This window comes from Pholis gunnellus, assembly GCF_910591455.1.
Source record: "Pholis gunnellus genome assembly, chromosome: 1".
Classification (NCBI taxonomy): domain Eukaryota; kingdom Metazoa; phylum Chordata; class Actinopteri; order Perciformes; family Pholidae; genus Pholis; species Pholis gunnellus.
In genome coordinates this window covers 16,676,591-16,700,951 of record NC_136528.1, presented here as the reverse complement: position 1 = coordinate 16,700,951, position 24,361 = coordinate 16,676,591, and the positions used below count along the sequence as shown (strand labels likewise).

Here is a 24,361-nt window from a genome sequence, read left to right as displayed (position 1 = left end):
TGAGGTCATAAATGAGAGAATCAGTGAAGAAATTAACCTGTTTACAGAGTTCTTCCGCCTTCTCCAGAGCCTCTTTAAGAGGGCCTCGGTCAGTATGGCCCTCTACGGTGCTCTCCAGGATCTAAACACACACACACACACACACACACACACACACACACACACACACGTTAATTGCACCCACAAATTAGAGACAAAAAGGCAAAACACTTTTTTCCCCTAATCACACACAGTAAGGTCAGTATTCTGAGCACTTCATGAGGAGTTCAAACACACACACACACACACTCATGAACATGATGTCCTACGTTTTTGATGTGCAGTGGGTAGCGTGTGATCCTCTGCATGGGTTTCAGCAGGAAGCTGGACAGCGGCATGCCTTTACACCTGTAGTCTGTGGCGATTTTCTGATGAGAATAAAAGACAATGTTGATAAACACATTCAAAGGGAAAATTTGCTAAATTCCCCAGTGTGTGCTACATCTACCGAGAACGTTTTTAAGAATCTGGTTTTCCATCTTCATGGAGGTGCCCGCAGAAGATCTGGTTTCTAAAATACTACATGAGAATGATTCTAGGTCAATTCAAACACTCCCTTTCTAGCTTCACCTCTTCCTGTCCTTGAACACATCTCCACAATTCTTCTGTCTGTTGTCTATGACCTACTCTACTTCCTGTCTATACTCTGTCCTCCCTCACTCTCCTACCTTGAGGAAGTCCTTGAAGCTTGGCTCGCTGTTGATGCGCGTCTGGAGCAGCGTTGCTCCGTTGATCTGGCAGGAACAGAAGCGGATGTAGGGCTGCATGTGGGTCAGCTCCGCGGCCAGGATATCACCGATCATCTGCACCGGCATGTTCTCCCCACCCGTCTTCTTACGCACATGGAGTGCCCTGCATACACACAAACACACATACATGCATGAACACAAGCAGCTCTGTATTTCTGTACAGACATAATCCACAGACACAACATTAAAGTAGCTGCACTTGTATAGCATTCAACTGTCCCTTCTAGATGTCATACACTCCGTCTTTGTGATAATTACTTGAGTAGTTTAGAGTTGCAGGCCAGCAGTTCTTTCCAGTTGACGAAGATCATTTCCATCTCTGCCTCATTCAGCCGACCCGACTCTGACATAGGCTTATGGAAAACCTACACACAAAGAGAATACGGATTTCCACAGACCGTCAGGTGTGTGATCAGGAGATCACGAAGACATCTTGACACATCTCATTCTAATGAAATACTGGATAGATTTACTGTATATGTAACTTCTTTCAGAGTTTGTATGCACGTTATTAAGCAGGACATGTGTCCATTACCTCCAGAACAATCTGCAAGTCTTCCATGTATCTTTCCTCAGTCACGATCAGCTCATGGATGTAACCCTGTCTCCTCTTCTCCTGACTACTCAAGGAGTCCAGGCTGTTCAGGTCGGCACACCCTGCAGGAGAGGAGGAACACACAACGTATGGATGTAAAAAATTCAACCAGTGCAACAAAATGAAGCCCCTTCTTAAACCACAGCAAGACGTTAGCACTGCCTTTACTGCCTCCTGCTGGACATTTGACAAAGTCAAAACCACGACGCTGCTTTTGAGTCATTCTTCTGCACACATTTACAGAATCTCTAAGAGAGGACCGAGACGACAAAGGGGAAGAAGAGGAAAGGGAAACCGGGAAGACTATAGTCTAGATTAGCATGCACACGTACCTGATACAAGGAGCCCATTCGGCTGTTGTGAGGGTCCCGCACTAGCTGACTTCTGCTCCCTCACTGACCTTTCTCTTTGCTCTCCCTCCCCATCGGTCTCATCCCACAGGTTTAGAAAGTGAAAGCTGCGCTGTAAAGTCATTGCTATGTTTCGGTACCTCCAAGTATTTAAGTTAGTTTTCTGTCTCTCCTATTTGTCTCTTCCTCCTTCTGGACGGTTATCCTCTCGTTGCTGGTATCGGACTAAAGCTTCTCCTGGATCAAATCTGTTTGTACCAAAACAGGAAGAGGAATTCTTTCTTTCCTTATCACCCAGTGATGTGAGTGGAAGAAGCTTAGTTTTTCTTGTCTAATTTTCAGTGACTTCTGCCAATTGGGAAGATTTTCTTCGAGAATCCAGTCCTGATCAGATAACTAATATTAGCACAGATACGACCATAAAAAGGAAGGTACGTGGATATTTGACTCTCCACCGAGCTGCGTACAGGTTACAAAAAGAGTTCACATACTGTTTATCTCTCCATCTTAATCATGTGTATTGTGTTGACAATGTAAACACTGGATACAACACACACATAAAAACCCTGCAGAGGTGAAGGCTGATATTTCATTTAAAAATAATAAAACACTTAATGTCATCTCAATCCAATCTTTATTTTACATTTTATTTCAGAATCAGAAAATATATTAGACACATCTTTAAAATTAGTCGTAGCATCTCGTACCACCAATGTAGTTGTGCTTACAGCTGCTCAACTCTTGATGCAGCTTTCTGTCAGTGTGGTTCACCCACTTCCACTGCAGCCTTTAACAAACCCAGAGAGGCTTGTGGTAAACTGAGAAAAAAAATGTCTATTTGCTTTCTTTGCATGAGGATTCATCCTTACAGTGAATTTGATGGTGGTGCACTTAAGACATCTGAACTGCATTGTAGCATCTTTCACATAACTCCTTGATGTCCGGGGACCTCATGAGAAACGTCTCACTTTTTGATCTAAAGTTCATGGATCCATAATCCCAACAATAATGACTACCACGTTATTTTCACTGTGGGCAGACATGCATTCACTTTCTGCACAGACAGAAACATTCAGAGCAGCAGCATAGCGGTCTTAGTTCATATAAGGTGCAGCAATAGCTTGTGACATCACCCTTGAAGGAAAGGTTTTTGTCTGTTAGTGGTTTTGAAGCAGTTTGCTATAAGGCGAAGAGTCTCCTGCTTCTGCTTTTACCATTTCCTGCCTATTTAGTCATAGAAGAGATACATCTTTTATTTTTGGTGTACTCTGCACTCAGGTTTTTGTTAAACAAATATGTTACTTCATTCCTTCGTGAGCATAATACTCTGATGAATTTACAAAGTCAAATTGCCATTTCATGCCTTGTTTCAAGCATTTTGAAGTTAAGTGCAAGGGTGCTGGGCTGGAATTTGGACCTTACATTATTTCTCACACACACACACAGGCTTGGGGCTTATTGCACTCTCCATTGCTGGTCTAAAGAACAACGCTTAGAAAGTTACAGCAAAACTTGCACATCATGTCTGAATATAGACACATCTCTCAGGACAGACGGAGACAAATAGTGGGCTCTGTGTGAGCTTTACTCTCAAAACTGGAGAGTAAGAATGGAAAAAACATTGTGTAAGCAAGAGGGAAACAGTAAAAGATATGAGGGGAAAAAGAGGGTGATGCGGAACGCATAGAGGGAAAAAATAGGTGTCTGGCGAAGAGAAGCAAATGAAAGGAAGCAGGACAAGCCACAGAGAGACCCACTATCCCTCTGCTTCAGATCCATTTTAGCATCAGTTCAAAATCAGTTCACAAGCAAAACAAGGAGCGAGGAAATCACAGAAGGCACCAAGGCTTTAACAATTCACAGAATCAGCGTTGAGAATCGTAGCAGAGTTATTTTTCAGGTTCCTGATTCATTTCAGAGGGAACACATGATTATCACACAGACACCTGTTCACTCTCACACAGTAACATTAGCTCAGTGGGAGAAGTTAGCAGATAAGGAGTCCGGACACTGTGCCCCTTCAGAGCAGTGTGTAATAGTGGGTCTCTCTGAAGTCAGGAGTAGGAAGAAGGAAGAGGAGGAGGAGGAGGAAGAGGAGGAGGAAGAGGACTTTCTACCACCCTGGAAGGAGAAAGACACAGAAGTCGAGGAAAGGAGAGAGAGGGAGGAAAAACAGATTGGAGAGGGAGGGAGAAAGTGTGAAAAACAGAGTAGAAGGAGAAATAGTCAGCGAGAAGAAAGGATATACAGATGAAGAGATGGGTGGATGAAGAAATGTCAGTGATGGTAGATGGGGGTCGCATAGATACACAAAGGATAAGCATTAGTTAGTCATAGTGGTTTGAAGCAAAATGAAAGAAGAGCATCTCTTTGTTTTAAACATGCACGTTTCCTTTCATGTAGAGTCATGATACGATGTTTAAGGGATTTACTTACACTGCTGGCTGGGGTCACAATCCGCTGTGGTCATCTTTACGTAATTAGTGGGGAAGAGACCAGTGACCCCGTTGATCTCTCCTTTCCACCAGTCCTGGTCGTTCTTGTCAAAAACGCTGATCAGCTGACCTTTGGAGAAGCTCAACTCGTCCTTGTTGGCGGCTGAGTAGTCGTATATTGCTATCACCTGACAGACTGAGAGAGAAGAAAAGGAAGAGTTTAACGCACAATTATTATATTTATGCAGTGTACTTTGTTACTCTTCACCTGGTAAGTGTGTGTGTGTGTGTGTGTGTGTGTGTGTTACCTGGTTGGGGTGCTGGCGTGGACTTGCCGCTGTTAGATCCCAGTATTTTGACATGAGAGGAGGGAAACCAGCCCTTCTGGCGCTTTTTACCACGGGCCTAGAGTCAAGACAACACAAACAAACGTGGGGAATGAGGTTTTATTGAGACAGCCGGGATGCTGGTCAACATTTATCTCCAAATCTTTTGAACATAGAGTTCTCTGGTCGCAATCGATATACCTATGCAAAAAGTGAGTGGTCACAAGTAGACATTGCTTTGTTTTAGTGGTTCACAAGCCACAAAGGTTGGCTCATATACGATGTCAAGAACTGCAGAGACCCTTTGTGGTCATCTACTGTACAGTATTAAGGACTCACAGAGAACCACTGTGGAAAACTGACCTGCAGTTCTCCGAGCCACCAGCCAGAGGGGTTCTTGCCGAGGATGAGGATGAGCTGGGAATTTTCCAGATTCAGCTGTTCAGGGCTGGTAGAGGGATGGGGTCTAATCACCTGGGCGATCTCTGCGCACACACAAGACACAAATGCAATATAGCAAAATGTTTTGATGTGATTCAGAGAGAGCGAGAGAGAGAGATTAGACAAGATGGTGAGCTTACCTGGCTTCTTCTTTCCAGAAATACTTGATGTCTGTAAAAAACAATTTATAATCATTACAAACCTTTAGAAGCACTTGTCTTTATAAAAGGACATATGTGTTTATGCGGGGACAACATTCCAAGTAAATCTTTGTTGTTTAATTTGACCATATGTGGATGTTAATCTCCTGATTTGTTCTGTTTTGTTGTTTAAAAGGAAAAAAGAAACAACACAAAAACATACAGGAGGTGAAGAAAGTCAGGAGCGCTTTGCAATATAATGCAATCCAACGCCGCTACAACTACCAAACAGAGTCATAGAGTAATGGACTGGATGCAGTTTCTTCCCGCTATATAATGGCATGTGTTGAGTGTTCTTACATCTGTCTCTTTAGGTTTGACGTAGTTGCTGGGGAAGACGCCTGTGCTGTCGCCTATAGAGCCGTGCCACCACTCTCCATCTCTCTTGCTCACCAAGATCACATCTCCCTCTCTAAACGTCAGATCACTCGGCTCCGGAGACTCATAGGTGTACAACGCCGTGTATTCTGAGAAGGAAAAGGACAAAAATTAACATGAACGAACAGCAACGTACTCAATAAGGCTCCAGCTGATACAAGGCCTGTTGCCAACATACGCTGAACTCGACAAAAAAATCTATATCTACGTATTTTTGTAACAAGGATTTTTAGGTGGTTTAAGGGACAAACATTCAAATTACGGTTTATGTAATGTATGACAATAAAATATTAACTGAACTACATGAAACAGATATTTCAGAGGATATTCTACTGCACCTTCAAGCTGAAGACTGTCGCTAGACTCCGAAGCATCAGGAGGGGAGCTTTTCATGCTGTAAACACAGAAAGACTACTTTACCACACTTATTCATGTGTGTATGCAATCATCAATCATTCATCCATCCTCAAACGCCTATCTGGATCACAGAAATACCCCAAAACATCTCTCCCTCCAGCTCCTCCTGGGGGGATGCAAGGCATTCTTAAACCAGACGGGGGTATGAAACCCTGCTGCATGGTCTGGGTCTGCAGTATGAGCTGGATAACCTGGGAGTCATACTTTTCAAAGGCTCGAGACATTTTAGCCGGCTCCTTTCGATACACAGGAGCAGTGGTTGTAACTCTGGGCTCCTCAATCTGCAATCTCATTCTTTTGGTTATTAGCCAAACCTCTTGATCGGAGGTGAATGTTGGAACGACAACAGTCTGATACAACACCAGCTGGAATCATACCGTACGTACAACCCTATGCTGTGGAGTGATGTGTAAGTGTGTGTGACACATTCCTCATCACAGAGGAGGGAAGAAGTCATTTCTGCAGTAAATACCTGACATACTGGAATTCTTAGCAAACTTTTAGACTCAGGGACAGTCACTGACATTACCATGTGACTGATGCATGTTTTCACTGATTTACCTCGAGATAAATCAAATCCCAACGGCCACAAAATATGTTGTTATGGAAGGTGGACAGGTATGTGCTTCAGGCTACTGAGTTTATGTGCATGTTTTAGTTGTTTCTGATGTTGCAGAAAGGGGCTACATTTTGTTGTCACCATGTATTGTACAAGAAATGAACCTTGAATGTTTACAAATGAAATGCGATAGCGCTAACTCTACTTTGTTATTTACAGACCGCCATCACTGGATTACTTTGATACAGAGAAAACTGTGAAAAACGTGATGATTCTCAAGCAACGTCTGGAGTTATAAGGAACTTCTTTTCAAATGGTTTCTAAGCCGATTTATAGAAACTTATTCGCAATGGATATCGGAGATTGCGACAGCGGTGTTACACTGAATCTAAAGATATGTGCATCATGTGCGTTTGCCACACATTGTGATCAAAATCAGCGGGACAAACTGTAGATAACATCTAGTTGTCTTTACTACACTGGCATACACAAAAAATATGCAAACTGAGCTCTGAAGTATAGCTGGGGAATCAATGGAAGTGAAATACATTTCAGTACTTTGCCTGCTAAACCAATCATTTGCCTTCGTGGCCTGTTGCTAGTGAGGTCTCTAGAAAGGGCTCCAAGAGGACTTTAAAAGAGAAACCCACTGTCCTCCCACAAGTTGAATTATGGGGAACACATACGTGTGCCCGCAGACTTACTCTGAACTCTCCTCTTCTCCCAGCAGCGTCACATATGTTTTGGGGAACCAGCCCTTTTCACTGTTCAACTCTCCCAGCCACCAATTCTCCTGCTGCTCCAACACCTGAATGACATCGTCTTTATTGAAGTTCAGATGGTTGTCTGTCTTTGCTGTCCACGAACACAGGGCCTGGGCCAACAGGTTACCCACCACCTGCTGTCAGGGCACAGAGAGAAAGACAGTACAGTGAGTATGTGAGCATTGCGTATGTCCAGACAATAATCATACTCGGTTAGTAGCTGGTGCAGCAGTACAATGGCCCGTTGTTTAAAGGTTTAAACCTCTCACCTGTCCTTGTGTCTCAGAGGGAGCAGGGTTTGGAGAGTGTGTTGGCGTGAAGGCAGATTTTGTGCCTGCTGCCTTGACAGCCTCGAGTGCATTGGAAAGCTGTGACTGGAGCGGCATTTTAGGAGCAGCAGCAGCAGCAGCAGCAGCATTGCTAGCGGTGTCTGATGGGGCCACTCTCTCGACGTAGCTTTCTGGGAACCAGCCCATCTTCCCCAGTCGGCTGCCGTACAGCCAACCTTCCTCCCGCTCTGTCGACTCATCAACCTGACAGACAGGAAAGTTTGAGGAAGACAACATTTCCTCTTTGCTGTTGCGGTCGTATCTTTAGTTAACTTTCAGTTTCAAGCTTACCTCGATCATATCATCTGCATTGAAGTTGAGCTCTTCATTGTTTCGGGCAGTGAACGGGTAGAGAGCTTTGAAGGATGTGAGGGCTGCTGACTTCCTGTGTTGTGTGGCCCTGGGTTGCCCACCTAAAGCAGCATATCAGACATAATAACGGGAGTTGAGCTTCAAAAGTGTTTTGATAAACACTGGAGACAGGAAGAGACTACAGAGAAGTATAACAAAGTAAAGAAACATCTTACCTTTCCTCTCCTCCAGTCCTCTCAGCAGAGCCGTCAGTTTCCCCTGAATATCCACCTTCCCTACTCTACTCGGTGGCTGCTGCTGACGAGCTGCCTCCTCCTTTCTTTTTCTCACCTCCTCTTCTTTCTTCCTCTCCTCCTCCTCTTTTCTCTTCCTCTCCTCCTCCACCCTCTTTCTTTCCTCCTCGCGCTTCCTCCTATCCTCATCCTGCTGCTGCTGAAGCTTCCTCCTATCTTCATCCCTCTTTCTCCTCTCCTCCTCTTCCCTCTTTATCTCCTCCTCTTGCTTTCTCCTCTCCTCTGCATCTCGAACGGCGGCGACGGCCGCCCTTTGTCTCCTCCTCTCCTCTTCCTCCTTTTCTCTTCTGCGCTCCTCCTCTCTCCGCTCCTCCTCTAACCTCTTCCTCTCTTCCTCCCTCTTGCGGTGCTCCTCTTCTTCTTTCCGTCTCTTCTCCTCTTTCCTCCTCTCTTCCTCAAGTTTCCTCCTCTCTTCCTCTAGCTGCCTCCTCTCCTCCTCCAGCTGTCTCCTCTCCTCCTCCTGCTTTCTTCTCTCTACCTGCTTCCGTCGCTCCTCCTCCTCTCTTTTCTTCCTCTCCTCCATCTCTCTCCTCTTTTGCTCTGCCTCATCCTTTGCTCTGAGTTCTCGTTCAACCTGCTCCTTGGCAGCCTGGATGAGAGCCTGTTTCTCTCTCTCCGCCTCCTCCCTCTGTTTGGCCTCTTTCTCCTCCTGAAGCCTCCTCTGACGCGCCTCTTCATCCTTCCTTAGCTTCTCCTGCCACTGGCGCTCTTTTTCTATCTTAATAAGCCTGTGAGTGGGAAGCAAACATTATTTTAAAAGTTTGTACATCAAGGAAAAAATGTAAACAAGAAATGTTTTTTATGAAAGCAAAATACCTCTGAGCTTCCTCCTCCTCCTGTTTTTTCCTCTCCTCTTCTCTCCTCTTCCTCTGCTCTTCCTCCTCCTTCCTTCGACTCAGCTCATGCCGTTTGTCCTCTTTGATGCTCCGTAGTTTCTCAAGTGCTTCCTGCTGTTTTCTCTGGCTTTCTCTCATTTCCTTATGGACAAACAAAAAACACACCTTTACTAGAGTGAAAGACGTGAGACTTAATTAAAGAATAAGCTGACTAGATAGCCACAACGAGATAAAGACTGAACACACAGCATGCACAAACACATAGCATGCACATACATAGGTGTCTTAACATGGAGACATTTGTGGAAGGATGTAAGACAAAGAGAGATTTAAAAAAAAAAAAGCTAAAACAGCACAGACACAAGATGTCAAAAGCATGGAGAAATATGAGCAGAGCAATGAACAATAGAAAAGAGCAGAAAAGAGACAAGAACAACAAAGACACCTAAAGCAAAAAACCTTTAGTAGGTAGAAGAGGTTACGAAGGCAGGCCAGCAGACAGAAGACAGCCTGAAGCATTGAGTCCTCATCACCCACATACTGTAAAGTTGGGTAAGAGGGATAAGAGATGGGTGAGAGAGAAGAGGGAGGATGGAAGAAAAGAGGAAGGGCATCCAGCACGGGAAAAAACAAAAGAAGATGGGGAGGAAGGGAAGAGAAGTCAGTTAACAAAGGGATGAAATCAGTACCAGAAGGTAAGAAAGGAGGTTATGGTGGAAAGGAATGATTGAAGTAGAGGAAAGAGGCATCAAGCTGCAGTGGTAAGTATGTAATATATAGTATATATATATAAACATGCATTGCACACTCGTAAAATCACTTAATCACAAGTTAAAGGCACAAATCTGTTACATGGACAAGTGCTATGAAACCAGGCAAACAATACATAAAGATGTGGTTAGTTTGGTTTGTAATTAAAACAACCAGTTCTTTATTAAAGCTTTATATTACCAGCAACACCCTGTTCATTTCATGTAATTTAAGAAACACACTTCTGTGCACATACTGTACTAACATGTACAGGTACTTATCAAACAACGAGTCTGATGCCATGTTCAGCTACTCTATTAACGTTATTATGTATTTAACTCCTACCTGCACATCTTTGTTGTACTCGTCCATCTCAGACAGTTTGGCAGAGGTCTCTTTCTCCAGGGCTTCCAGCTGCTCTCGCAGTTTCAGACACGTCCCTTTTTTCTCCGTCACGACCACCTTCAGGGTGGACCTGGTCGACACTACAAACAGATGAAATACAGTCAAACAAGCAAAAGTTCTGCATATGCAGTAATATGAGCAATATGAATATGGTTGTGCTTCATTTCATACTTTAATTTACACAGAATATTGTGAATTTACTGTGATATAACCAATTTGCCTATCAATGTGTTTTTTATCAAACATCCATCCATGCGTGCTGCTGTAATACGTTGTTGTTCATGAGCTCGGTCATTTCATCCATCAATACTAACCAGGCAAGTTATTTACAGACATGTTTCTGAGTTTCTCAGCCAGTCTCTTCTGCTCTGGAGTCAGCTGGGACAACTTCCTCTGGAACTCCTGATCAAGACGATATGCATCAGAAGCAACAAGAAATGCATCATTGTGGGGAAATATTTTTGCATTCTCTCTCAACAAAGTAATGATTTGACAAATAAATCATAGATAACACATTAAAGTGTGGGTTAAACTCAAACACACACACACACACACACACACCTCTAGCTGTTTCTGCAGGTTGTTAATGTCCTGCTGGCCAGTCTCTTTCCTTTGATTGGTCAGATCCAGCTCCGTCTTCTGATGTTTCTTTTTGTTCTGAAAGTCACGCAGTCGGTCTGAGATCTGACGGTGCTTGTTACCCTGAGGTAGAGAGCGGTAGAGAGAGGTAGAGAGAGGTGGAGAAAAAGAGAGAAAGAGAGAGAGAGATAGAGAAAGAGAGAGAATGACAGAAACTTAAACTCTCCTTAAAGTGTTCATGATGAATTAGAGACAGCTGGACAAACTGAGGCAAACACTGCATGACCATGCAGAATGAGTCTACATTCTTGTGATAAGTTGCCCTGAAACAAAACTACTGTCTCTCTATGACTCACCACAGCCTCCAGCTCCATCTCAAGACTCTGTTTCTTAGCTTTCAATCTGATGATATCATCCTGGTCCTGGTCCCTCTTTATCTTGAGCTCCCCTCGCCGCCTCCTCTCCCACTCCTCCTTCCTCTGGCGCTCAAGCTCCCGCTGTGCAGCCTGGAATGAACCCACACAGACACTGAATTGTATAGAAACGACTCTCTGCTGTGAACAATGAACGTGGGAGCATTCCTACAAAAAGTCACACTTGTAAATACAGACTCTACAGTCCCTCACCTCTTTTCTCTCCATCTCTCTCAGTCGCTCTTCTTCTCTCTGCCTCTCCAGCTCTTTCTGTCGCTCCAGCCTCCTCTCCTCCTCTCTCCTCCTCCTCTCCTCGACCTCCCGAGCCTCCTTCTCTCTCTTTTCTCGCTCCTCTCTCTCCTTCTGAGCGCGCCGCTCACTCTCCCTCCTCTCCGCATCCAGCAGCGTCAGACGTCTTTTCTCCAGCTCTGCGTTTCCTCGCTCCAGGTTGGCTTTGAATTTATCCTCGAACGACACTGAATAAAGACAAATACAAAGTTTTGATGGAAGTCAGGGTTGGTGTACTTTCTATGAAGATTGGGAGTAAGCAGTCAAATCTAAATACTGACTTGATCTTAATGAATAAGGAACCTAGAGAACGTACTTTTATCTTTAGTATGTTTAAGTACATGTACATGTTTTGAATAAACCCCCAATCAACTCCATTTTAAAGTATTAAAATGGCCAATGTGCCCATTAGACATTTTCAAAAAAAAAAAGTGTTAAAGATTAATTTCACAATTATTAATGACTTTTTTGAGTGTTTGGAAAAGAGGATAATGGACATGAAACATGAATATACATATCAATATACATCATTATAAGATTTAGGGATGTTAAAATAGCATTAAGCTGTGAACATAATATTTAAAAACACTTTACATAAGATTTAACTTTGTGACGATAGTGTGTACAAACCCAACACCAAAGTGTGCTGCCCTACACTTGGAGTCACCGCCTTTGACTGGCTGCAGTTTAGGCTGCTGCAAGCGGCCTCTGTGTATGTCACAACAAAGTATGTGTGTGTACACTATTAAGTTCTGACTCACCTGTATGAGAGCACAAATAAACAGTGAGTTTGACAGCCATAGCCATTGATCATACTGAGTGATCTTAACTGGCTGCTAGGTATTGTTGCTGCCTTGCATTATCAATGCAGACTATAGAGAAGAAGACTGAACATTATGCAGCAAGGCTACACTGTGTTTAGGGTTGGTAGTGTGAGGACTGACTGGTTGGTTTGGCTTTCTGTGGAGGTTCTATGTCCAAGTCATCAGTCAGAGCAGCATATAGAGAAGAGCTGGATCCATTCACTGCACTCCTGGAAGAGAACATAATCAAGATATTAAATAAACATATACATTAATGTCGTCCATGTTTAATGCACTTAAATACACTTATACTCTACAGGGCATTTGCAATGTTTCTGTGAAATTGCGCCATATGTGTGCACATACCTTTGCAAGGGTGGTACCAGTTCAGTTGGCAGTGTTAGCGGCAGTGGTTGTCCAATTTTTGCCATGTCCACAAGATGCATCGCCAGTATAAACTCCTCAGCTTTTAGTTTCCCGTCCTTGTCCACATCAGCTAAAGTCCTGTGGGAGGGTTGCAAATCCGAGGTGCGAGGTTTAGACATGATTTCATACTCACAGTTACATACAGGATAGGAAGGCACTTTTTGACAACTAGGAAATATTTTGCACCATTAGAGAAGGTCTTCAATACAACTCCAACTCTTTGTTGTCACATTTAAGTTAGACGGATATTTCTAGTTCAGGTTAGTAACTAAACTTCTCAGCTGCTTCTGATCTACATTGACAGTCCAGTTTATAAGTTGGGGCACAAGTTAAAGGGAACAGTTATAGGAAAGAACTGCATACAAAAAGGATTTCAAGAGTTAAAACACCCCCCAGAAAAATCACAGCAGAGGTACAGTATTAAGACTCACATTTCAAACAACATTTTACAATAACCAACATTATTTCCTTATTTACTGGTAATCAATACTAAAAGTGGCCTTGACCTGGAAACAATTAATTCCATAACAAACAAAAGGCCTATCGTCATACAAGCTACAGGGGAATGAAGTTTCTTATGTCTCGCTGTCAAGCCTGACTTTGGCTCTTGAACACAACACATAGCAGTAAGAGGAGATGTACAGACAAACAAACAAACAAACAAACAAACAGATATTCTCACCAGATGGAAGCCAGCTGTATCTGAGTCAGCATTGTGGTCGCCATGGCACCTCTCACCTGCTGACCTGGCAACAAGAGTGACAAATGTCAGAACACTTGTATAACACAGATGTGTGGGTGTGGTGGAGGAAGGAAAGGGTCATGGGTGTGCGTAAGGACCTGTACAGTATGTGCCCATTTACTCATTAAACTAAAATGTGGCAGGTGAACAAAGAGGGCAGTCCCTTAAATCAACACAGCTGGTTTCCAAGACTAACTCCAGGTCCTCTTGATGTTTTAATGAAAGTGTAAAAAATGTCTGATGTTGAATGAGGAAATTAGAAACGTTTTATCCTCAAACTTTCACCTGGATTTAAGAGATGATAATCACAATGGCTGTGACATTATCAACAACAATCAGACTGTTTTTTTTGTAATAGTTCAAGGTTTATTTAACAGAAACTTGTCCGTTGTGCTAGAATCTACAAAGAGATTGGACCAAGAGCTCAGAAAATTGATTCATGAAATGTATTTAATGTGCTAGAATGCACATAATGTGCAGAGTCACACTTGCAGAAATGATCTGCAAGTGTGACTGAAGTGAGTGAGTGTGTATGTGTCATGGGTGTTTCAAAAGAACCGGTCCAACGAGGCTTTACGTAACTGTGTGTGTGTGTGTGTGTTGAGAAACTGCCACTGTGTCTAAACACACTCGCATCTGGGGCAGAAACACCCTCCACTTCCTTAGAGTTAGTTAAGACTTGACACACACAGAAGGAAAGAGGGAGGCAATCATTATGAAATCATGAGGGACTGTGGTTCATGAACATCCACGCCTGCATTCCAGGCATAGTTTGGTTTTGTATGACCACCTTAATGTTCATGTACATACACACACACACACACACACACACACTTCGTACCACTGAGGTATCCTGACATGTGTTTATCCAAGCTGTTGAACTGCTGTCTGTATTTGAGTCTGGAGGCATGTGGCACAGCCCAGTCGCTGGGAACATTAACCAAGGGGGACATCACAGAAGGGGAAGAGGAAGCGTAGCTGAAAGACAAACACAGGCGACACATATATACTAGCTGAATGCAACAAACTTCAGGAGGACCAGTGTGTTTTTGCACTTCAAAAAGATAAACGAAGCACTGGAGAAATTGCTTAGTGCTTTCAAATGTGTGTGTGTGTGTGTGTGTGTGTGTGTGTTACCTGATAGATCGTAAGTCCAGCAGGGATGAGGCCTTGTTCATACCAGAAGAAGAGAGTCCGAGTTGAGAGGAGTAGGGGGATGCAGAGCGAGGTAGGCCTGACAACATAAAGCACAAACACACGTCCATTACATGCTTTCATATAAGTATCTGTGCTATCATAAGGGCTGTCCTCGACTACAGAAATTCTTAGTCGACTAACACTCATACGATTTTGACGATTAATCAGCAGCCCCAGATATCATGACGACATTTAATGGTAGCCTTTAACCACAAACTCTTGATGCTTTTTATAGCGTTTCAGAGAGAGTGAAATGGGAGGGAAGCTCTACAATGTGTCAGTAATATAGTGCCATCCAAACAAGCTTGCCAAGGACGAGGAGGCTATTTGTATGGAGATGAGACACCGAGATCGGACTCTGCAAAACCCGGCCAGAATCATTCCTTTTACCATCAGAAATATTTCATCATCTGCACTCTGCTGAAAACATATACAGTATTGACTCTCAGAGTAGGGCATCAGAGAAAATAAAACAACTTGCACGTGAAAATCAGGAAGGAGAGATGCATGTATTTAACCATACAGGAGTAACTAAAAGTTAAAAATGAAGATCAATCTGTACCAGGGGCCAACGCTCCAGCTGCATATGGGTCGAGAAGTCCAATGGTGCCATTGGGCAAGGTGGCGCTTCCCATGGTTGGCATCAGGGGCCTGGAGGAGGTGGAGGCCATTAGAGGGCTCAGGCCGGTTGCTGTAGGAGCCAAAGTGGTGAGGCCTGTCATTGGGGTCAACGGTGAGAGTCCAGGGGTAAACATTGCACGGTTTGTCCCGGTCATCATGGACATGTTAGGCACAGTAGCCATACCTGGGTCACACACACAATAGGAAAAGCAGTCAGATAACACAGCAGTCAAAATGCATGTGTGCAAACAGTTGATCACTTAGCTTGTCAGTAGTTGTTAAAATCCCACAAATGAGTTTTTTGTATGTATTTACATATCTTAATCTTCACATATCTTTTTGTGTTAAAGCAAATTACACATTTTCACATTGTGGATAGTTAATAATAATGATGATAATAATATTGTACCATAGGCTGGGTTGGTCAATAATGAGGTGGGGTTATTGAGGCTGGGAGCAGGCACTGGAGGCTGCTTCATGATGACTGGCAGTGCTGCGGGAAGCTGTGTACCCTGGAGTTTTAGCTTTATGAGCTTCATAGCGATGGAAAACTCCAACCTGTCCATCTTCCCATCTTTATTCATGTCAGCCAGAGCCCTGAGAGAAAAAGGAAAAACAGAGAGAGAGAGACACACCAGTTAAGATATTGTGCTTCAAGTACAGATTTCAGCGAAAACGTGCAGAGAACCCATCGCTCAAAAATGTGTGTGAAAGTCTGTGTGTTTCTCACCATATCTCAGCCAAAACTGAAGCAGGAAGCCCTGATTGGAGTAAAAACTTCCTTGCCTGCTCCCCTACAGAAAGAGACAGAAAGGGGAAGAAACAGAGAAACACGAGACAAGTGAGATTCCTTTGCATGCAAAACTGAAAAATGTGTCTGCGTGCAAAACATCACTATCTACAGCATTGTTGTGCCTGCTTTATACAGCTAATGGACGTGTCCTGGTAAAATTACATTATGAAATGTACTGGCAGGGAAATTACTGATTAGTGTGTGTACCTGAGACATAGCCCATCGATGGGAAGAGGGTGTCAAACGTCTGATCATGTTTGACCCTCTCCTGTGGAGAGATCGCCCAAACACTTGGGCTACCTAGAGAGAAACAGAAGAAATGTCAAAGTGTGAAGAAGAAATCTTATTCTACTCAGCAAACCTGCTCCTCGAACAGGCCCAGGGCTGTTTAACCTTCTCAGTGCACAGTACACACGGAAAACACGGAAATCTGAGCAAAGCAAACAAGCAGGATTACAAAAAAGTAAGGAAGCATTTTATGACATATAAAAAAAATAAAAAAACAGGTGCACGTACACACGCGCGCATACACACACACACACACACACACACACACACACACACACACACACACACACACACACACACACACACACACACACACACACACACACACACACACACACACACACACACACACACACACACACACACACACACGAGAGAGAGAGAGAAAACCCTGAGGCCTCAGTGGCTGTGAGGAGCTGGGAATGCACCGATATTGACAAAGTGATAATGAAGCGCACTGTTACTGTGTCACTTTGTTCAGACAGGAGGGCAGAACAACACTTGACTGCACACGAGTGTTTACCGTTTCATCAGCAGACACAGTGAATGGGCGGTTTACTTCATAATAACGCATACACAGTTTCGGTAACTTTACTGCTGTGACTGGCACCATGAACAAAGCTGGTGTCGAAATATGGAAACCAATTGACTAAAGCACAACGATTGTACCAAATGTAAACTGGTCCAGAAAAGGGCAGTGGAGCTTTAAAGATGAAAACCTCACCCATACAAACCGTAAGAAACACTAATAGACACAGTGTGTGTTCGGACAGATGTATGTGCAGCCACACATATGAGTAAAACTGGGATTTCTTTTACTAGAACTATCAATGTGTTGGCTTAGCAGATCTGCAGAGCCAAAAATAACACACAGCACTCAATGCACACACACAAGCTGCAGTGGTCTTACCATTCATTTTTGCAGGTGGCAGAGGCAGAGAGGGGGAACTCCTGGTGGTGTCCTCAGCTACTGCTCGCAGCCATCTGCAAAACACACAGTCACAGCCCAGTCATCAGTCAATACTGCAGCTAAGACAGGACAGTCACTGAGAGGAGAGAGAAAAAAGGCAGCGAGCGAGTGCGAGAGAGAGAGAGAGAGAGAGAGAGAGAGAGAGAGAGAGAGAGAGAGAGAGAGAGAGAGAGAGAGAGATTCTGGTCAGTCAGCAGAGTTAAACAGAGCTCCTCCTGTTCTCTTCAGTCAGGAGCACTCTGGCCTTGTCCCAAAGCTTTTAAACTACTGGGACATGTTCCAATACTATCCACACGGCCCGTGGTAGTGGCCAGATACCAATACTACACAAGCTACACTGATAAACCTTCAATAGAAAGCATTTACACCAGAAGCCTATTTTAGACAAATGGTAACATGATGATGCTAAGCAGGTTTATTTTATTAGTATTACCATCTTTGTATTCCAATACCCATACTACCGTACTAGTTAGTTTGCCAGAAAAATATTTTGTATGCATATCAATTGCAGTATGCCAAAATATACCAGGATGTCCTACTGCATCCGGTCGCATTTTGCAGCAAAGATTTAAATGATTTTAAACCTGCCTTCCTGTCACCATTGACCCCTCCTTTCTCAAAGTATGCTACCTCATGCTTGTTGAGTCAAGCACATGCAAAGCAAGTGTGGGAATCCAGCCGCTGTCGCATGAACCTAATCTGTGTGGTGGGAGGGCCCAAGTGTTCTGCAAGGTTACTACAATAAGTGCAGGGGTTGATGTTTCTTTCATAAAGTTTACAACAGTAACATACTTCTTAACACTGTTAAGTGCTTTCAGATGAAAGAGCCAGCTAACTAGTCAGCTGGAGAAATTTACAGATTTATTACTTTTAATTTTTGTATTTTCTGTCAAGCGATTAGACCACATTTTCTGTAACTTTTTTTTTAAACATTGCTTGGGATGGTCACAACATGGTAAATGCACTAGACTTTGTGTCTAGACTTAATGTTACATATACAGGACTGTCTCAGAAAATTTGAATATTGTGATAAAGTTCTTTATTTTGTGTAATGCAATTAAAAAAACAAAAATGTCATGCATTCTGGATTCATTACAAATCAACTGAAATATTGCAAGCCTTTTATTCTTTTAATATTGCTGATTATGGCTTACAGCTTAAGAAAACTCAAATATCCTATCTCTAAATATTAGAATATCATGAAAAAGTATACTAGTAGGGTATTCAACTAATCACTTGAATCGTCTAATTAACTCGAAACACCTGCAAGGGTTTCCTGAGCCTTGAAAAACACTCAGCTTGGTTCAGTAAACTAAATCACACGTATGGGGATTATCACAATATTCTAATTTTCTGAGACAGTCCTGTATGGGCGTATGTGTTGACGAATAAAACAATTTGCCAGCACATTCAGGTCTCACCTGGGACTGCAGCTCTGTGCCACCTGTTGAAATACAGCCAACACAAAACTACCTTGTTTAGATCTAAAAAAAAAGTGTGAATCTTTGCTTCAACACAGGACAGATAACAAAAGGCCACCTGTACCGCGAGGACTACATTTGAAGCATTTATTTTGAAACAACTGAATAAATGCAATCTACAAAAACAACAAAACCAGCTGAAAGTATTCCCATGCATCAAAGTTGGGGACACTGTGAATCAGACCATCACGTAGGACTACCACGGCTATCTCCGCTCCATCAGCCAGTCACACTCACATGATGTAGAGGGAGGACCAAAAGGAGGAAAGAAATTCCAATCTTTCTTCTCAACACTTCCTGCCCGGTAACCCACAGACACAGGCATTTCCTCGTCAGACGTCAGTTAACAGGACGTGATCGTGGATTTTGGCAGAGGGTCAGCTTTGACGAACCAGAAAGTATGAGCTAGAGTGAGAGCTAGGGTTGGAACTGAGGGAGTACAAGAACCGACGAGTGATTTTTAGGAAGCTAGATGGCTGATTTGTCTGCTGATATGTGCACATGAGAGAGAACATGAATGAGATAAAGAGAGACAGGTAAAGTGAGTAGTTTTTGTGAACGGGGTGTTATCGATGCTCTCACAAGGGCAGAAAACTGCAAGGGAGGGCTAATCCACTGCATGCCATCTGTCGCTGTCCCACTTCACTCCACCTGGGTCAAGTCCTCCTGTACTTTATCCTCACCTCATTTAGCCCTCATCCTTCCTTTGCAGTCTATGAATGTGTACATATAGATTAAGAATGTATTCATTTGGAAGGTTACTATTTAGTTAAGTATATGTATTATTTAGTTGGAAAAATACCACAGCCATGAACTCAGTTAATACATAATTCTGGCCTAAAACAATTTTCTGCACTACACTGTTACTACCATGTGGAATATAGAGCCTGACTGATTCTTTTGTATGTACTAAAACACACACACTTTACACTTTTATAATACTTAAATAACAAACATGTTAATCTCAGCTGATTGAGCTTGACATCTCAGGTGTTGCGTAGTAAACAGTGGAGTTCGACAGACAAACTGTATCAAGTCTTAACACAGTTTCAAGAACTTTTTGTGCATATTGACCAATTTACCTATATATGTCAAAACAAGACATGAGTGATAAACTGACATCAGTCAACCAGTATTGGTCCGGCTCTAGTCATGGAGTGTGATCCCTGGTAATGTCACACTGTAGGAATGATGAATAAATGAAAGATAGCAGTGGACTGTCGGCTTTAAGGTCTACCGTTTCCAGAGAGACAGAGCAGTCAGATTTGACTCGACTGACCAACTGACCGACTGAACTACTGACTTGGTTGGCACAAGTGACTGACTCCAATGATAGAATTAGCTTTGCAAACCTCATGCAAATCCTTTCTGAGGGTTCATTTACCTGTGAAGCACGACCTCTTAAAAACAAGGTTGCAAAGCAGACAGCAGGCGACAGGAATGAAAGCTGTTTTGATAGCGTTACAGTCGGCACCATAGAAAGGGAGACTTAAGTTATACATTTACAGATTACACAGTTTTCATTTTTCACACAAGGGTTTGCATGATCATCAAATTGGCTGAGCATTTTTCTTAGGCTGAGAAAACCATTTCAAAACACACCGTATATAGAGGACACTACATCCTCGTGATGAGTAGAGAATGGCAACTGCAAGCAAGCCTTTGATTTCCATCCAGCTCTAGCAATACCATTGTGTGACGCTGCGTTGAATTTACAGTATGGGGATGCACAATATCAAATAAAAACACGAGAGGAGATAGGTTTTTGTAACAACCACCCTTATTTTTGTAGTCCATTTTGGGGATTTCTGTTTTACTAAATACAATCTTATGTTAGATCTGTACAGCACAGTTTGATAATTCTTGCACTGTGTTTTCCTACTTTTCAAGGTCTGGTCCAATGTTGAAATTGTGTAAATCCATCCTGGTGCCCACAGATGCACAGTAGTCCCATTACTGTTGTCACGGTTGAATACTTAAAAAGGAAATATGACTCATATTATGTCCCAACGTGTCGTTTACATAAACATCTCTTCGTTATTGATTTAATAATGAATGACTCCTGTCCATGGCTTTGTTGCCTTGACCTGGGATACATCATGTTTGTTGTCCACCAGCTCTGCCTAATTTGCATATTTACAATCAAATCACAATACGGGCAGAATTAAGACAGTGTGTTTATAAAACCCCGATCAGATGTTGTTACCCAGGTAATGTATCCTACACAAATCCCATGTTGACACCAGGTGTAAAGGTGGTCTAACTGTCGAGGTGCACAGAACAGGTGAGAAGACTGTCAGACCAGCACAGGTGTCATCAATACCGCTAACGATGATTCTGTTCCCTTTATGTGTGTCAGTAAGCCTGGTTTTTGAGCCAGAATACACAGTAGCATGGCTCTGAAACTAGTAAAGCTAAAGGATGTGCAGTATTATTAATCACACCTGTGGTTTTCCTGCTACATCAAGTCAAAATGTCTTTTGTGAAAAGGGCTTGTTGGTCCAAAGCAATGCTGTGCGGTCCCTTTTAATTAGCCCGAGAGCATGGCCGTTGGTTAACAACAAGGGCAATTTGCAAACGTCTTTCAGCTTGCACATTTCCGTTGGTCTAAAGGTTGATTGTGTTGAACTATATCTCAAAGTCAATGTGAACCACTTAATGCTGAATTAACGCCTGACCTGAGTGTGGTGGTAAAAAAAGAAGTAGCCATGAATGAAAAGACACACCACACTTCCTCAGAAGTGTGGTGTGTCTTTTCATTTATGGCTTGGTAATGTTGCTCAGACGTCACCTCCTTCAGTTCTGCTTTGGTTCCTGCTGAAAGACTGGGTCGTTTCTGTCTCTCCGTTAGTTTATACAACACTGAAAGCGGTTGGCTAAATAGCCCGGCTGGCCCTGACATTAGCAGCTTTGAACCCTGCATGTGTGTCTGTGTGTCCCTTATGCTGTCTAATGTGCACTTTCTATAGTGCACCTTGCTGCCAAGTAGACGCTTTTACATTGACAGAAGTAAATTCAGAATTCAATGAAGAAGCAGACAGAGATAGATGAGACTAAAGAAAGGATGTTTTACAATAAACCTTTTCTCCTCTCTTAATCCCTCCACTTCCTCACTCCCTGATTATCTTTTGGACAGTCCTGTTTTTCCTCTCTCTCTTCGTGTGTCATCGTATATCTTTGTCTGTCCCTCTGCCCTTCACTCTCTCTACTCTTCCAGTTGTGTGACCCTGACCTGTCCTCATCACTACTCTGTTCAGAAACAAGCAGACTGTTATTCTATGAAATCATCGACTTTGAGCCGCCTCGCTGACCTCACACCGATGATATCATCTCCATCCCGATGACTCTCTCCCTCTCTGTGTGTGTTTGTTTCTATGTACAGTAGAATTACCCATGCTCTAGTCCTTTGGCTATCCATAATCACTCACTCCCCACTCCTCTTTTGTGTCATTATTTTTTTCTGTCTGCTTCCCACACAGGGCACCCATCTACTCCACCGTAAACACCCCAGTCCACCAGTTGCGTTCATACACTCAGAAAGTGCTGCAAAGGCCATTTAGAGTGTTTCAGATTTGGTTTGATTAACATTGTTTGCAACGCTGCTGCGTTCTGTTTTCTTAAGAGGCAAGGCATGCCTCTCCCTGCTTCAGTCTGCTTTGACCCACCCTGATATGTTCATATATCAGAAGGATATGACAGGACTGGTAAGAGTACTCTGATAGATTGATGTTTCATAGGGGAACAAGGGTGTGTGTGTGTTTCCTCTTTATCATTTTGACTGAATCTTTCATGAAGATATTAAGGAGGAGGAGTTAAACCTTACATCTGCTGAATAAATTCCCTACCAAACCAATACTGGGGTGTTATTGTAATGCTGCAAACAGTGGTAATGATCTCATGACAGTGAGGAAGACAATTGACAATTCAGCTTATAACCATACTGATAATATTACCACTGTTATAATAATGTTAACAGCAACTCTGACCTTTCCCTCCACAGAAAGGCCTGAGGTGAAGCTCAGCTAGCAGCCACTAATTGCCTTGAGGATAATTGGGAAGTTTGTCAACATGGAGATCAAAACCAGGTTGATCAGTTTTAATTACTCTGTCATTCAATAATAACATAATTACAGTAAAGTGGAGATGAATAAAGAAAGCCATGTTCAGCTGCATAACAGCAGCTTGCCAAGCCTTCAATATCTGTACTGAGCTATACTGTAAATATATCACTGTGTGTGTCAAAGCAATAACACACAACCACACTCAACCGAACGCAAACATAATAACACTAAATCCATTGGGGCCACTGCAATGTTGGCATCGTCTTCTCTAAACAGAGCAACTGATATTCCAGCCTCTTCAATATGCGTCTCCCATCAGGCCCATCCAACTGAACCATTATCCCGCCACTGTACTGGAACATCCAATCTCTCTCTGTCTCTAAACCAATACTAATTTCCAAGGAAACACTGTAATAAAATTGCTCCACGGTCGCATAAATATTGAAAAAGCTACACCATTTCAGTCAGCATATCAGTGTCAGGGAATGACACCATAACATTTGTATTGGAATGGACTTCAACATCACACTTGCTAATGTTTGTTTTACTTCTTCTAACTTTAGGTCATTTGTGCTCTTTTCCCTGCGTAAATGCTGTCAGGCGGACTTAATTAGTCTAAATTGGGTGATACATCAGCATTGTTGTGTGTCAGCAGTAAGCCTCACCTATATAGTAGTAAACTCCACTGGTGGTATTACAACAAAATAAAACCCAGTACATCATTAATATTTCTTTAAATACTGACAAAAGAGATTAGTACTGTGGATTAAGACAACAAGAGACCCACTATAGGACACCCCAAAAATCAGTCACATTTTCAAAATAAAATAACCGAGAACTGCTTCTCTAATGGGAACCACAGATTGCCTTACTCACAACCTCAAAGTGACTTGAACCTCAGTCTGTATGAGCGACACACTGAGAGAGGAACATTCCCGGATCACTTGTCACCAACAGACCTGCCTGCCTGCAATGCAACCTGCTCAACTCGTTTGAACCGAGAGCAATTTAGGAGACTGAGCCTTAACAAAACTTCACAGAGGCACCAATACACAGCCCGTATATAGTCATCGATCACACCTAACATCTAATGAAATCATAACGTAGCTATAGCTAACTCACATCTGTAGCATCACCTTCAAAAGATAGATTTTCACGGAATCAAAGAAGAGCAACTTAACAAAAAATGAACAGACGGAACTGTACATAGTCCAAAAAGCGTATGCGAAAACTAAACTCAATCTACGGAAACATTAAAATAACAATATTAAACTTACACTCTTGCTTAGATAAGCAGTTTCGCTTGCGTACCTCTCTCACAACGGCCACAAAAACATCAACTTCCGAGCTCCTGAAGTTATCATCCACTACTTCTGGACGGTGTCCCGGACACTGTGAAGCGTTGTTGTCCACGGAGAGCAGTGTTATGGAAGAAATGTTAAAAGTTTAGCAGTCCTTGTTGCTCAAGAGTAGAAAAAACCTGTTGCTGACAGCTCGGTGTGTCACACCAACAACATGGCT

General features: G+C 42.8%; 1 protein-coding gene across 2 annotated transcripts in view; it reads right to left on the bottom strand.

Annotated features, from left to right (window-relative positions):
* itsn2b (intersectin 2b) overlaps window positions 1-24,354 on the bottom strand; it is a 30,534-nt gene extending 6,180 nt beyond the window's left edge. Inside the window, exons 1-32 of one of the 2 annotated variants that reach the window (XM_079158016.1) lie at window positions 24,118-24,354; window positions 17,239-17,312; window positions 16,248-16,340; window positions 15,978-16,041; window positions 15,657-15,844; window positions 15,189-15,431; window positions 14,567-14,663; window positions 14,271-14,407; window positions 13,370-13,433; window positions 12,628-12,765; window positions 12,403-12,491; window positions 11,384-11,646; window positions 11,114-11,263; window positions 10,740-10,880; window positions 10,493-10,580; window positions 10,119-10,258; window positions 9,004-9,164; window positions 8,110-8,915; window positions 7,874-7,995; window positions 7,523-7,786; window positions 7,194-7,390; window positions 5,852-5,907; window positions 5,436-5,602; window positions 5,076-5,106; window positions 4,858-4,979; window positions 4,477-4,573; window positions 4,170-4,364; window positions 1,324-1,445; window positions 1,047-1,153; window positions 708-891; window positions 309-407; window positions 38-121 (exon numbers count right to left, since the gene is read on the bottom strand). In XM_079158016.1, coding sequence (XP_079014142.1) covers window positions 38-121; window positions 309-407; window positions 708-891; window positions 1,047-1,153; window positions 1,324-1,445; window positions 4,170-4,364; window positions 4,477-4,573; window positions 4,858-4,979; window positions 5,076-5,106; window positions 5,436-5,602; window positions 5,852-5,907; window positions 7,194-7,390; window positions 7,523-7,786; window positions 7,874-7,995; window positions 8,110-8,915; window positions 9,004-9,164; window positions 10,119-10,258; window positions 10,493-10,580; window positions 10,740-10,880; window positions 11,114-11,263; window positions 11,384-11,646; window positions 12,403-12,491; window positions 12,628-12,765; window positions 13,370-13,433; window positions 14,271-14,407; window positions 14,567-14,663; window positions 15,189-15,431; window positions 15,657-15,844; window positions 15,978-16,041; window positions 16,248-16,340; window positions 17,239-17,245 — 4,716 coding nt within the window. In that variant the 5' untranslated portion in view covers window positions 17,246-17,312; window positions 24,118-24,354. The remainder of the gene's footprint in view (window positions 1-37; window positions 122-308; window positions 408-707; window positions 892-1,046; window positions 1,154-1,323; window positions 1,446-4,169; window positions 4,365-4,476; window positions 4,574-4,857; window positions 4,980-5,075; window positions 5,107-5,435; window positions 5,603-5,851; window positions 5,908-7,193; window positions 7,391-7,522; window positions 7,787-7,873; window positions 7,996-8,109; window positions 8,916-9,003; window positions 9,165-10,118; window positions 10,259-10,492; window positions 10,581-10,739; window positions 10,881-11,113; window positions 11,264-11,383; window positions 11,647-12,402; window positions 12,492-12,627; window positions 12,766-13,369; window positions 13,434-14,270; window positions 14,408-14,566; window positions 14,664-15,188; window positions 15,432-15,656; window positions 15,845-15,977; window positions 16,042-16,247; window positions 16,341-17,238; window positions 17,313-24,117) is intronic. The other variant, XM_079158017.1, reaches the window with a different exon arrangement.
* Between the last annotated feature and the right edge of the window lie 7 nt (window positions 24,355-24,361).